This window comes from Larus michahellis, chromosome 7 (assembly GCF_964199755.1).
Source record: "Larus michahellis chromosome 7, bLarMic1.1, whole genome shotgun sequence".
NCBI classification, from domain to species: Eukaryota; Metazoa; Chordata; class Aves; order Charadriiformes; family Laridae; genus Larus; species Larus michahellis.
This window is the reverse complement of record NC_133902.1, coordinates 8,743,689-8,755,910: the sequence shown is the minus strand read 5'-3', so window position 1 is coordinate 8,755,910 and position 12,222 is coordinate 8,743,689. Positions and strand designations below refer to the sequence as shown.

Sequence of the window (12,222 nt, the reverse complement as noted above, 5' to 3'; positions counted from 1 at the left end):
TGGTGGGAAGTGATACTGTAGGCCTCTGCGTTGCTTCCTAAGTTTATGTAAGACGTTACTATGAGGTAGCAGACAGGCAGTTAATTATTACTTTAGGCTGAGGTCTTGACATTAGTGCCAGTCAGGTCACGATTTGCCATTGATAAAACCATTGCACAGTGCCAAATATAGCAATGCTTCGAAGACAGTAGCAAAAATAGAACCCCTGGTTGCTTAGCAAGTGTCTGTAAATTTAGCAAATACCTACCTTCTATCTATCTGTCTGTCTGTCTGTCTGTCTATCTATCTATCTGCTTATCTATCTATTTATCTGTAACCCAGGTAAAGGATGAGCCTCAAGTCTAATTAATTTCAATGGGTTTAAAATTTACCTTCCTAAGTTTCTGCTTAGGGATTTTCAAATCCACAGTAGTACTGTGACTTTTCTGTCCTAGGTAAGCTTCATTCTCAATTTTCAGCTCCATTTAACAGCAGCTCTAGGACACTGCACCCGAGGACTCCATGCTGTTTGGCATTATTTGGAAGCCCAGCAAACCAGCATGTACTGTCTCTGCAGGGCAGTACCATATAACGTCCATTCAAACCACTTGATGTCTATTTCAACCAAGCTTTTTTTAAATTTTATTTTAGAAAATCTTGTGTGGGCTTAAGCAGCAGTTGAAATTAAATAGGGCAGCATCAGCTAATAGCATGACTCATGGGAAGGAAATAGAGCAGCAGTTGGTAAAAACTGTTCTGTAACAAAGAGTCTTTATATTCATAAATTCATACAGGCTAACATGAGGCTTACAAAAAGGTTGTTTAAGAAGCAGAAAACTAAATTCCGGTCTTGAGATTCTCCCAGTTCTTAAAGACTTATCTTTCCATCAGACACTTTCCTCCTTCAGTCCCTCTTGCACACCTGGTCACTTAAGAAGAGAGAGGAGGGAAAAAAGGCAATCTTTGGTGAATGGGCTGGTCCAGTGGCATTTCTGTGTGCTGCACAGCGTCTGTGTTTAAAGTAAGTTAAAATAACAGTACAAATAACTGTGAATTGATGCAGATCTTTGCTAAACCATTGACTCACATCTGTATAAGTGAATCATGTTTCTGGTACCAGGTATTTTGTCATCACTGAATTGAGCAGGGGTGCGGTGTGGATGCTACTGTGTCAGCAGAGCTTAGATCTTCGACACTCCAACAATAGACGTACTTTATCGATGTGCTGATGTTACTGAATCCAAATCCAGGCTCTGAGGCTGTGTGATTATAATCTAAAATCAGCTGATCTAACAGAAATAATTCCACTGAAGTTAAGGGAAATTACATGGGGCTTTAAATAGCGTCAAGGGGAAAAAAGTATCAGGCCCAGACTTTTATTGTGTCCCTGAGCAAGTTGATACTGGTTTTAATTTCACAGTTCATCTGAGTGATGGGCATTCATCCGTGACTGGTTGGGTAGGTTCGTTTGGGTGTGAGTAGCCTTTGACACAGCAGATCACGAGGCACTAGAAAGCTTTATGAAGACAAGCACTCAAGCAAGTATAATACGATTTTACTGAGAATCCTGCCTGGGGAAGTAAGGATAAGGCATTACCCAGAAGGAGCGTTGCTAACAGTGGAAACACTGTGCAGGTTACACGCTGCAGGATGTAGAGTAGATGGAGATGAGATGTAAGGAAGCTGAAAGGGGAGTGAATGTGCATCGCCTGGCAAGGCGCAGGCAGGACGAGCTTGTATCTTCCCAGGTGGGCCATGCTGCAGGAGGACGGACCCTTAGCAGGTTAGCTGGCTCTGTGACCAAGGGGGAGAGAAGGGGTGCAAATGTAACCGGTTTTGCTTAAAAGGCATCGGACAGTGATGCTGACAGATTTAAGAGGGATGTTCTTAGATGGATACATAACGCTTGAGAATAGGAACACGCCTTGGTGGTGTCAATGGGTGAAGTTACTAAACTTGCAGGAATATCCAGTAATATGAGGCACAGGTAAAGATTAAAAACATAGAAAACTATTAATCACAGCACAACCAAGAGGAGGAGGTAAATGTTTGTGTTATTTATAGTAGTATCCACTATAGGGAGGTAACGGGGAGTTAATCTGCACCTTCCCAGTAACAGAGCTCTGATATCTGCAGTATTCTTGATTTGTTATGAAGGAGAAAAACAATGCTGAAGTGTTTGAGTGCCATTAGGAAGTAAAGTACAATCACTTCACCTGGAAGACCAAACCTAATGACAACGCCTTATGGTGAAAGAGCACCAGAGGTTCCTGACTGGCCTGCAGCTCTCACTGCATATTTGTCTCTCCTGGTCTCATCCCGGTGACACGCCAGACCTCCAGCTGGCTTCCTGTGGCTGAAACTCCGCCCTTTGTATGAGATCACACAGAAAAGAAGCCAGAAAATACCAGTCACGAGGTCTATCTGGTCTTCCTCTCCTGTGAAATCTCTCTTCTTTTTGACCCCTGCTGTATGATAAATGACTAAGGAAACAGAATTTCAGAGGGAGGAAGTGATAACCTTGAATTATCTTTTGGGGCAATGTGATAATCTAGGCCGGGCTGGTTAGTCATCCAGAACAATTAAAATATCGCTTTATAATATTTAAGTAACTTAACCTCTGCAAATGTCTGTAATATCTGGGAAAGGCATTGCTTACTAGGGGAAGCAAAAAGTAGATACACAAAATGATCTCATTCTCTGAAGTTTTTAGAAGATAAACACGTACACTGGGAGAGATTGTGATCAAACAAACTTCAACTAGGATTTGACAAAGAGCTTGTTTATACCTCTAAGGCAAAATAGCAGACACCGTCTTAATACATCTTTATCCATTTCCAGTGCATGGCATAAGTCTCAGTTTCAGAAAATATGCCGTTCCATTCAGTTCCTTTAGAATATTTGAGCTCTTATGACATCTTGATAATGGACTATTTCTTTGTATCAGTCCAAGTATCAGGGATTAAACTCCTGGTCTTTTGCATCCAAATGAGTTTTCTACTGGAACAGAAATATTTGCATTTAGAAATTTATTGTGTGAAACTATGTACTACAATTTTAATTATCCTTTGCTGATTAGTCTTTCCAGAATAAAAGTTCCTGTGTGAATATTTTGTATAGAAACTCTAATTTCTCTAAAGTATAATCCATCATTCTGTGATTACTATTAATCTACTCAGACCATTTGCTTGCTCTGCTCCTATTTAACAGATCCTATTGCAGTCAGGGAGGAACTGGGAAGCAGAGGATACAAAAGAAAAATCCACGGCTTAATCTTTCAGAAGAAGTTTCTCCCCATTTTGAAATCTATCCAGCACACGTCGGGTAAGTCAATAAGATTCACGTCCCGGAAAGAATACAAAACCACCGGTCATTTATCAAAGGAAAAGAAACCACGGACTATTTTCCTCTCCTCCAGTTAGTTCAAGCTTGAGGGATTTCAGTGGCCTCTAATGCCCTCTAATGGAGAAAGCTGATGGAGCAAGGTCCTGCTGGGGAGCGGGCAGAGGGAGCGAGCACGGAGCGCCTCGATGGAGCGGGAGCTGCCAGGGAGCTCTGAAGCTTTCGCTGGGAGCCCGCCAGCTCTTGGATTAAACCCCACGTTTAAGGCATTTGTAGCTTAGAGGTATTAAGTCACCTCTTACCAAAAACTTGGCAGATCCTTTCCTTCCTCCCTTCCTTCCTCATTGAATAAGTTTGCTTGTTTAACTTCACTTAAGAATGGTAGGAAAATATTTTTGACGCTGATCCCAGATTTGGCACATTTCCTCCAGAATGATACCCTCTCTATCAGGAGTTGAAACCAAACATGCGCCTTACAGAGGAATGTCTCCAAAGTGATGGTAGGTTTCTGGACCAAAGCTGATAAATAAAAATTAAAAAGTATCACTAAGCCGCTGCTGGAGTGCATGACAAATGCTGGTGAAAACGAGAACGTGGGATGGGAGGAATGAAGAGAAGAAATCAAAGTATGACACGGAGACTTTAGTGAGTAGGAGAAAAAAAAAAAAGGTTAATAAATAAATAATTGGAGTTGAAAATACAAAGTAGAGAAAGGCAAAAGATAAAGATGTGGGAGGGGAAAAATCCATATTGTCTGGCAAGAAGCCAAGAGAAGTGTCACCTCCAAGAGCCAGTTCAGGCACAATAAAAAAGAGGCGTAGATCTCCTGAGTAAATTGTAGGTGATAGCTAGAAATTAACTGAATCTTAAAGAGTAAAACACGTCAGAAAGAAAGGAAATGCTTAAGGGCGTCTAGCTTTAAAGGGAATTTGATTGGAAGTCGTGTTGTTAAATGATGCTAGCTAATGACAGAGGATCAACACCTTTACTCTGGAGTAAAGGGCAAAGCCAGTGAGTTGGGAATTAGTGTGGATTTTACTACAGATCTGGCCAGGTCATTTTCTCTGTCTGCCTCGACTTTCTCATCCAGTTCCCCATCCTCTGACTCAGGCAAAGAGCAGAAGTGCCAGAATGCCAGAATACCTCCAAGGAAGTGATTCAAGTGGCATTTTATGGCTTGACTAGAAACATCGGTATCTGGAAATTTCATGTTCTCACATAGATAAATTTCCAACTCATACTTCTAGTGGCTTGGCTCCTCAGGTTTTAGTAGGTCTAAATCTATGCTGAGAGAGAACAGAGACACAGCAGGGACTTTCCTCGTCCGTGTGACTCCTACCGCTACTGCCACTTCTGACAGCCACAATGGGAAATTTTTAGTAAGGAAAAAACCATTGGCATTCACACTAAAGCCTGACAAGACTTTGTAGATGCCTTAAGCTGTAATTTCTTTAGTTTACATATAAGCTTAAGGAAGTGCATTAAGAAACTCTTGCTAAAATGTCTTAAAAAAAATCCACCAAAATAACCCAGAAGCATGAGAGTGTCAAGAGCTGTGAAAGAAATAGTAGCACAACTCAGAATTTATCTGGAGCTAGGGAACTTGGAATGATTAGCTTCAAACAATATCTAACTAGCAGTTATAAACTGTCAGGTGTCTCTGCCTGTTGGAGGACAAAACGTGTGTTTTCATGGATCCAACAGACAGGGTCTAGCACAAAAATTAATAGCAGAGATATTGTGTGTTTTTCTAGGACAGCAGATCACTTCTAGGACAGTGGGTCTCAGGGCACTTTGTATTGAGCCTAGGAAGAAGAGGAAACAATTAAAAGGAAGCAGAGAGCATTGGGAAAGAACGAGCTTGACCAAATACTGGCCAGAATTTTCCAAAGAGTTTGGGGGAAACACTTTGAGAATTTCCAACATCGCCGTTCAACCTCTGAAGTTTCCCCCTGTCTAAAATCTGGGAATACTACAGCAAGTCATGTTTGAATGTAGGGAACGGATTTGCTTTGGGAAAAACACTGTGAGAAACAGGAAGAGGCACTGTTTGTTTTGTTTAGTAAATTTTGAAGGGAAGAAATAGCCTGTCTTTTTCTACCTGAGTCAAGAGTTCCCAAGATGCTTCTCAGCTAATCTTATCACCCCTGATTTCTTTCTGGCTTTTTGAGACGTGTTTTTCATGAGCATATCAGTAAGCTGAAGCCCTTTCCTACCCCCTGTGTGAATTACTATTGTTTAGATTTTGGCAGAATGTGGAGATCCCTATGAAGATTGTGGCTGTATTGCCTTAAGTGGATATTATTCCTGCCTGATTGCTGTGGAATGCTTAGAGGTCAAATGTATAAACAGTTGAAAAAGGAGATTTGACAAGTTCATGGAGGAAGGGCGCAGCAGGAGCAGTCGGGCCTCCAGCAATCCCAGAACTGCTGTCTGCTGGGAATTTGGGAGGGATGTCAGCGGAGGGCGAGCTCTGTGTGCACTGCTGTGCCGGATGGGCACTGTAAGCACAGCAATGGGGAAACGGTGAATTCTTCTGAGACATGGCCTCTGATCTACCATCGGCAGAATAAGCCAGCTTAGCTCAAGCCATGAGGAAGGTGAGGATGAGGAAGCTGGCTGACCGTGTCTGGAGGAGGGAGCATTCACGCAATCCCTGCAGCGGAAGGTGCTGGTCCAGGGCAGCAGTGATCCCATCTCCAGCCAAGGCTGCCTTGGCAGAGGGCGTGCCTCTGTGCCTAAGGCCTCACTCTGTACCATTTTAGGCTGGGTTTAAGGCTGATGTTTCAAACTGCAAGACCCCGTCCAGACAGAGCTGACTTGGCCGCAGGCGTTACCATTTCCAGCTGTTTGTCACTGCCCTCTGCAAAACGCTCCGGCTCCTCCTTCTCTGCCAGCCCGAGGACCGTTGTACTGAACGGGGAGAAGGGATGAGCCCTAGCCCTCAGGGTCTGCTCAATCGTAAGGTAATAAACAGTTCTGGGCAAGATTTTGGCTCCACTGAATCCATTGGGTGTTTTGTGTTTGTTTCTGGCTTTCATACTCAATGACAAAGCCTTTTCTGCCAGCCCAAACCCTTCTGGGTGCGCAGTGGAGTGAACCCAGCTGTGATCTCCGGGAGCCAGAGGAGAACGCCAGGGGAGCTGCAGCTCTTGGAGAACGGACCCAGCCTCATCCTGTTTCCCAAAGATTGAAGTAATCGTTTACCTGTTCGGAGGGGAATGTCACGGAGAACAACAAATGCTTGTAAAATGGTGTGGGGACGCAAACCGCTCTTTTGCTGATGTGCTTATTGCTGAGCCTTTCTTTGTGCTCAGGCACACAACTACCATTAGAAAAGGTCCCAGGGACCAGCTTCACTCGCCACCCAACTCACTTCAGATTTTGCTAATTAAGCAAATACATCCACATGTCATGTAGGTTTGGTTTGGATATGAGTATATATAGCCAATACATTAGAAGTCTTTTCTAGAACATAAGACAACATTTAGTCTTAAAAATCTTTTTGAAACATATTAATGCTGGCCATTATGATGCACTCTAATGCAAAGGAATCAATAGCCTTTACACCACAGCTAGTTTATTGTACACAGCAAATGAATAATACAAAATTCAGTGCACTTAACAGACCAATATTAGACTTCACAATTTGTATAAATCAGAATGCTTTTTGCATTTCCTGAAAGACAGTACCACAAGTTGTACAGACAGAATACTGCTATTTATTCTTCAACCAATTAATCGGGTTTTTTTCTTAAATAAAGTATTTGCAATCGATTTTCATGTTTTTGTAAAACATCTGCCTCTTCAAATATTTGCTATGAACCCAGTTCCTGAATTTGTTGCTAGAATGCAATGGAATTGTTCATACTGTAAGTCTGAATTACAGGAATTTAATTGTTATTTACAGGGAAAGAATATGTACCTCAGAATATATTTCGTATTGCTATTACTGGTAATAGCATAATAGCAAGAGTCTCCAAGTCAAACCGAAGCCCCTGCTGGGTGGAGTAACAGAAAGAAAATCCATTTTATTCTCCAGTTCTTCACTGTGCATTTGTCAATTTTAAGTCCTGTGTTCAAGACGTCTTACCTCAAGTTGCATCTTTGTTTATATTGTCAGAATTTTAACTTGACTCTAGCATGAAAGGACATTATTTTGTGCTTCGGTCTGCCCAGAAGGAAAACAAATTAACATTCCCAAGAAGGAAACTGGAAGTGGATGTTTATTTGTCTTGTTATCCGCGTATCCTACTTTTCTGAGTCACAGAGAGTAAACAATTGGCTGGGAGCTGTTTAACTGGGCTGGGGAAGGGTTTGTGTGTGCTACGTGACAGGTTTTTAGTTACTGCTGGAGTTCTGCAGGGAAGCCTTGAGACGTAACAGAAGCCGTTAAATGCAAACAAACTAATTTATTAAAGAATAAACTCTTTTTTTTTTTTTTTTTTCATTTAAAAGGTAAAATATAGATTCCGGTCTGTGTGCAATACACAAATCGTAGACCTCTGTCAAGCACCGTGGCTTTGAAATGGCCACTGCAATTCGAGTGAAGTAAGCATCTGCCAACCGCCTCGTCGTTCTGCCAAGAGAAGGCGTAAATCATCCCCTGAAGTGCTACGGAAACCTTACACCGAACGCACACCCGCACTTTGGAGGCGAAACGTTCCCTTATCATCTGTGGCCAAAGGACAGAAATTTGGTTGACGGTAATGCATTGAGTAAATAAATAATTCCAAGGCCGACTTTTACAACAACCATCTGTTTTGTAAAGTAGCTTACACGATTACATTTTAACCTGGGAGGGTTTCTGCCCCTCTCTCTCCCCCGGCCCCGCAGGGTGCCCAGTGGGGAACACGGACACGGGCCGGAGAGAGCCTGCGCCGGCCCCGGGCGCCACCGCCGTTATTCCCCTGTGGGAGGCGACGAACCGCCCGGCCAGGCCGCTTTACCCCCGGGGCAGCCGGCAGCTCCTCTGCTCCCGCTGGGAACCGGAGGACGGGCCGCAAGCTGCGGCCACCGGCGGTGCGATCCCCGCTGCTGCCGGGGCCGGGAGCGCGGCGGCGCCGAAGCCCGGGGGAAGGGCCAGCAGCGGCCAGAGGCGCCGCCGGGGCGCAGGCGGAACGGGGCAGCCCCGGGAACGAGCACCGACGGGACCGCTGCGGCCCTCACAGAACCCGACCCCCGCCCCAGGGCGCATGCGCCACCCCCCTTCGTCCCGCTGCGGCGCAGGCGCGGGGCGCGCGGGGGCGGGGTGCGCAGGCGCGGGCCGACCCCGCCCCGCCGCCGCGCAGGCGCCGCGCGTGCCCGCCGCCGCGCAGGCGCCGCCCCGCCGCCGCCCGTCTCTCGGCGCTCCCCCTGGCGCGGCGGCCGTGGCGCTGCGGCTCGCGCGGGCGGGGGCGGCGGCTGCGCTCCCGCTTCCGGTGTGGTGTCATGGCGGGCCCTGGGCGCTGATGGCCGCGGGGAGCTGAGGGCCCCGGAGCGCGCCAGGGATACGGAGACGCTCCCCTCGTCCGGCGCCTCTGCTGCCGCCCGCCCTGCGGGGATCCGCCCCCCTCCCTGGCCGGGCAGGCGGGGGGACATGGCGGCCCACAAGCCGGTGGAGTGGGTGCAGGCCGTGGTGAACCGCTTCGACGAGCAGGTAGCGGGGGCGGCCGCGAGGAGGGGCGGCGGGCCGGGGCTGGCGGGGGAGCAGGGGCGGCGCTGGGAGGACTGCGGCGGGCCGCTGCCGGAGGTGCAGGGCCTGTGCGGGCCGGGGGCTGCGGGCGGGGAGGGGGCGAGCGGCGGGGGAGGCTGCCCCGCGCCCGGTGGCGGAGGCGGCGGGGGAGAGCGCGGCCTCCTGCCTTCCCCGCCCCGCCGCCGGCCCTGCCGAGGGAGCGGGTCCCCCGGCGCCCGGCTCGGCGGCGGGTCCGGTTCGGTCCCGGCCGGGGGCGGCGGCCGGCGGCGCCCATTGTGCCGGGCAGGGTGGGGCCGGGGCCGCCCGCCGGTCTGTCATCCCCGCGGCCACCCGGGCCCGGCGGCGAGGGGCCTCCCCGGTGCCCGTCTGCTCCGGGTGCGGCGTCGGGGCTGCGCGGGGAGCGGGGGCTGCGGCGCCGGGCTCCTCCTCGCTTCTGCTCCCCCACCCCTGCCGAAGCGTGTTTGCTTTTCGTAGACATTGCCGTGAAATTTACTTCTGCGCTTTACACCATCTTCCTCGTGAGAAAGGAGGTGTAAAGCCTCAAGAATGAGTTTAAGGAGGACCACGGGAGACTGCCCAGGCATTTCCACCTCGTTCCCCATAACGTAGCAGTGGCTGTCAGTGGGAAATCTCAGCCACATCACTGGGAGCATGATTGTATGGGATGAAGGGGGGTTTCTAGCCAGTGTCGTTATAGTGGTAGATATTTACTTCTCTCTGCAAAAGTCAGCGCCAGTTTGGAGAAGGATTTTTCTGAATGGAAGGAAGAGGGATTTGTTGGCCGGAGACTCTGTATTTCTCTGATCCACATGCAGAAACTGCTTACTGGGATTAGGCGGCATGACTTTCTCAGTGGGGCTAAGCCTAGTGCTTAGACTCTGCATTTTTACTCCCAAGATGCTTCCCTGATGTGGAAGCGTGAGCTCACCTTAGGCTGAATGATCAGTTTCTGTGTTTTCCGCCTCATTTTGCTGTCCTGTGAGTACAGGCGTTGTGTCACACAAGACACAGCTCTGTGAGACCCTGCTCATTGTAACATGTTTCAAGAACATTCAGCTGGTTCGATAGGTTGAATTTTGTTCACCTGCCTTATAATCTCATGTCCCTCTCAGCGATGCTTGGCTCTTAACAACCCACAGAAAGATTGTGGCCTGGTTGAATAAAAACAAGCTGTTATGTTCTTCATTTATATTAAAACTGCTGCAAATGGAGTTTATTTAAAAAAGGAAAATATCAAACTTTGTCTTTCGACATTAAAATGGTACAGATTTTCCCAATACGTTTTAGGCATATTTGCATAGTTAACTTATCCTCCCCCCCCCCCCCCCCCCCCCGTTATCTTGAGTCATAGATCATTTTTTCCATAAGCTTAAAAAGCATGGTACTGATTATACTCCCAATAATGCAAGAAAATGTTTCTTTGTGTACTGGTGTTAAAAGGCCCTAGGCTTTGTCGTTTGCTTTGTTATGTATATTGTAGAACTGGCCTTGCCAACATCTGTTGGGAGTTAAGAACTTCAGCTTTTTAACCAGAATTACTTTTCTGTACGTTTTATGGGATAATTACAGATAGATGTATGGGAGGAATCCTCTCCTGATAGGAAGAAAGCTGTTCTGATTTTATAGATGCTAAAATACTGGAGTTGCAGGGGTAATATACATCAAATATGGTATTGACTGTTGCAGTCATAGTGTAGCTTGCGTGATAGGTGCTATTTACAAAATTTTGATTAGTTTATACAAAATTTTGAGTAGTTTATTGCATATTTTTGTTTAACTGTTTTGTTTTTTTAAATATTGCATCATCAAATGAATGAAACAGTGATGCAAGGATGAGGCGTTATTCTCTATTTTTATTGTGAGGAGTCTTCTCTCTCATTTCTTAATTTCAACTCGGGGTTCTCGATTTTATTTGTTTGATTTTAGTACATCATTTCTTCTGCCTTGCTTACTCTGACAGTGGTGTTCACGGTGGAAAGGTGACTGTTGTTAACTGACTCCCCAAACGCCAGGTTGTAGTGACACCGTCACGACTGCTAAATGCATTGTCGATCAATGGTGATATTTGTGCGCTTCTTGTAACTCCTTATGCTTGTGTCATTATTGGGTGGTCATGTGGTTGTGGTTATTAAGTTATCCGCTGGATACATTCTAGACTGCTCATTTAAGCATCAAGTTCATAATTCATAAAAATATACTGAATATGTGCATGTTATTTTAGTGGTGATGATGCAGTTTTGAGTTTTTGCACACTCTGCCCGTCTAAGTGCAGGAACCTCTTGATTCAGCACCGAGGGAGCCACTGCTTATTATGTCCGTGGTACGTTTGAGTGAGGAAGGGGAGCTCATGTTTGTTGTGAGTTGTTTAGGTTTGGGTGTTTTTTTTCCAAGGTTTCTTCCTTCCTTTACAAAGGAGGAAAATGTAACCCTCATTCACCAGAGTTTATAGACGTAGACAGGCTTTTCATTCATTTGCTGAGTGCTTGAATTCATTTTAAGACAGATGAACCAACAAACTGAGAGAATGCTAATCTGTACTGAAAACAAGAAAAATCAGTGCAAACCAGTCTGTTCTTGTCTACTCTTGTTTATTGTTATAAATGCTGCTTTAACCAAAATCTGCTTTTGTGTGTACAGTTCTGTGGGCCTGAAATGACTGGCAAGCACAGTTCTATGAATTAACCAATGACTGGCTGACTGAGTCAATTTTTCAAATACGCTGCCAGTCTTGCCCGGCTGCGCTCACTCCCGAGACTACGGCTGCTGCAGTGCACTCTTCTTTGGGCTCCCCTTGAAGGCTGCGTGGAGGTTTCAGCTGGTGCAGAAAGACGCTGTTGATGGTACATGGGAGGCCAGATCACATTTCTTAGGTAGCACATATGAAACCTCTGGACCGATTTTGTATGTAGGACTAGTTATTGTGTTTTTCAAAACTTTCAATGATCAGTGTAGGCTGCAGGAGCACAAGGAGGCTAGGCTATGTTTTAGTAGAATTCTCTGTGGTTTCAAACATAATCAGGTCTTTGTAAAAGAAACTTGTCCCTTTTTTCCTATGGAAATGTTCACTTACAATTTTATGTACGGTATTTTTATAGTATTTTTAAATGTGTTAGAGACTGAAGTCATGGGAAGGCTGCTACAGTAGAGAAATAGTTGTAACCATAGTCAGAGAAACCTTACTGCCTAAACCATTTGAATCTAGACTGTTTGAAAACTATCAAATATAA

At 46.1% G+C, this 12,222-nt stretch overlaps 1 protein-coding gene across 12 annotated transcripts in view; it reads left to right on the top strand.

Annotated features, from left to right (window-relative positions):
- The first annotated feature begins 8,670 nt into the window (after window positions 1-8,670).
- NF1 (neurofibromin 1) overlaps window positions 8,671-12,222 on the top strand; it is a 96,519-nt gene continuing 92,967 nt past the window's right edge. For 8 of the 12 annotated variants that reach the window (XR_012588468.1, XM_074595724.1, XM_074595720.1 and 5 more), the window contains exon 1: window positions 8,671-8,959. Coding sequence is in view for 11 of the 12 variants with exons in the window: in XM_074595724.1 (XP_074451825.1) it covers window positions 8,900-8,959 (60 nt within the window). In the remaining variant the exon portion in view is untranslated. The remainder of the gene's footprint in view (window positions 8,960-12,222) is intronic. The other 4 variants (XM_074595722.1, XM_074595728.1, XM_074595727.1 and 1 more) reach the window with 2 other exon arrangements.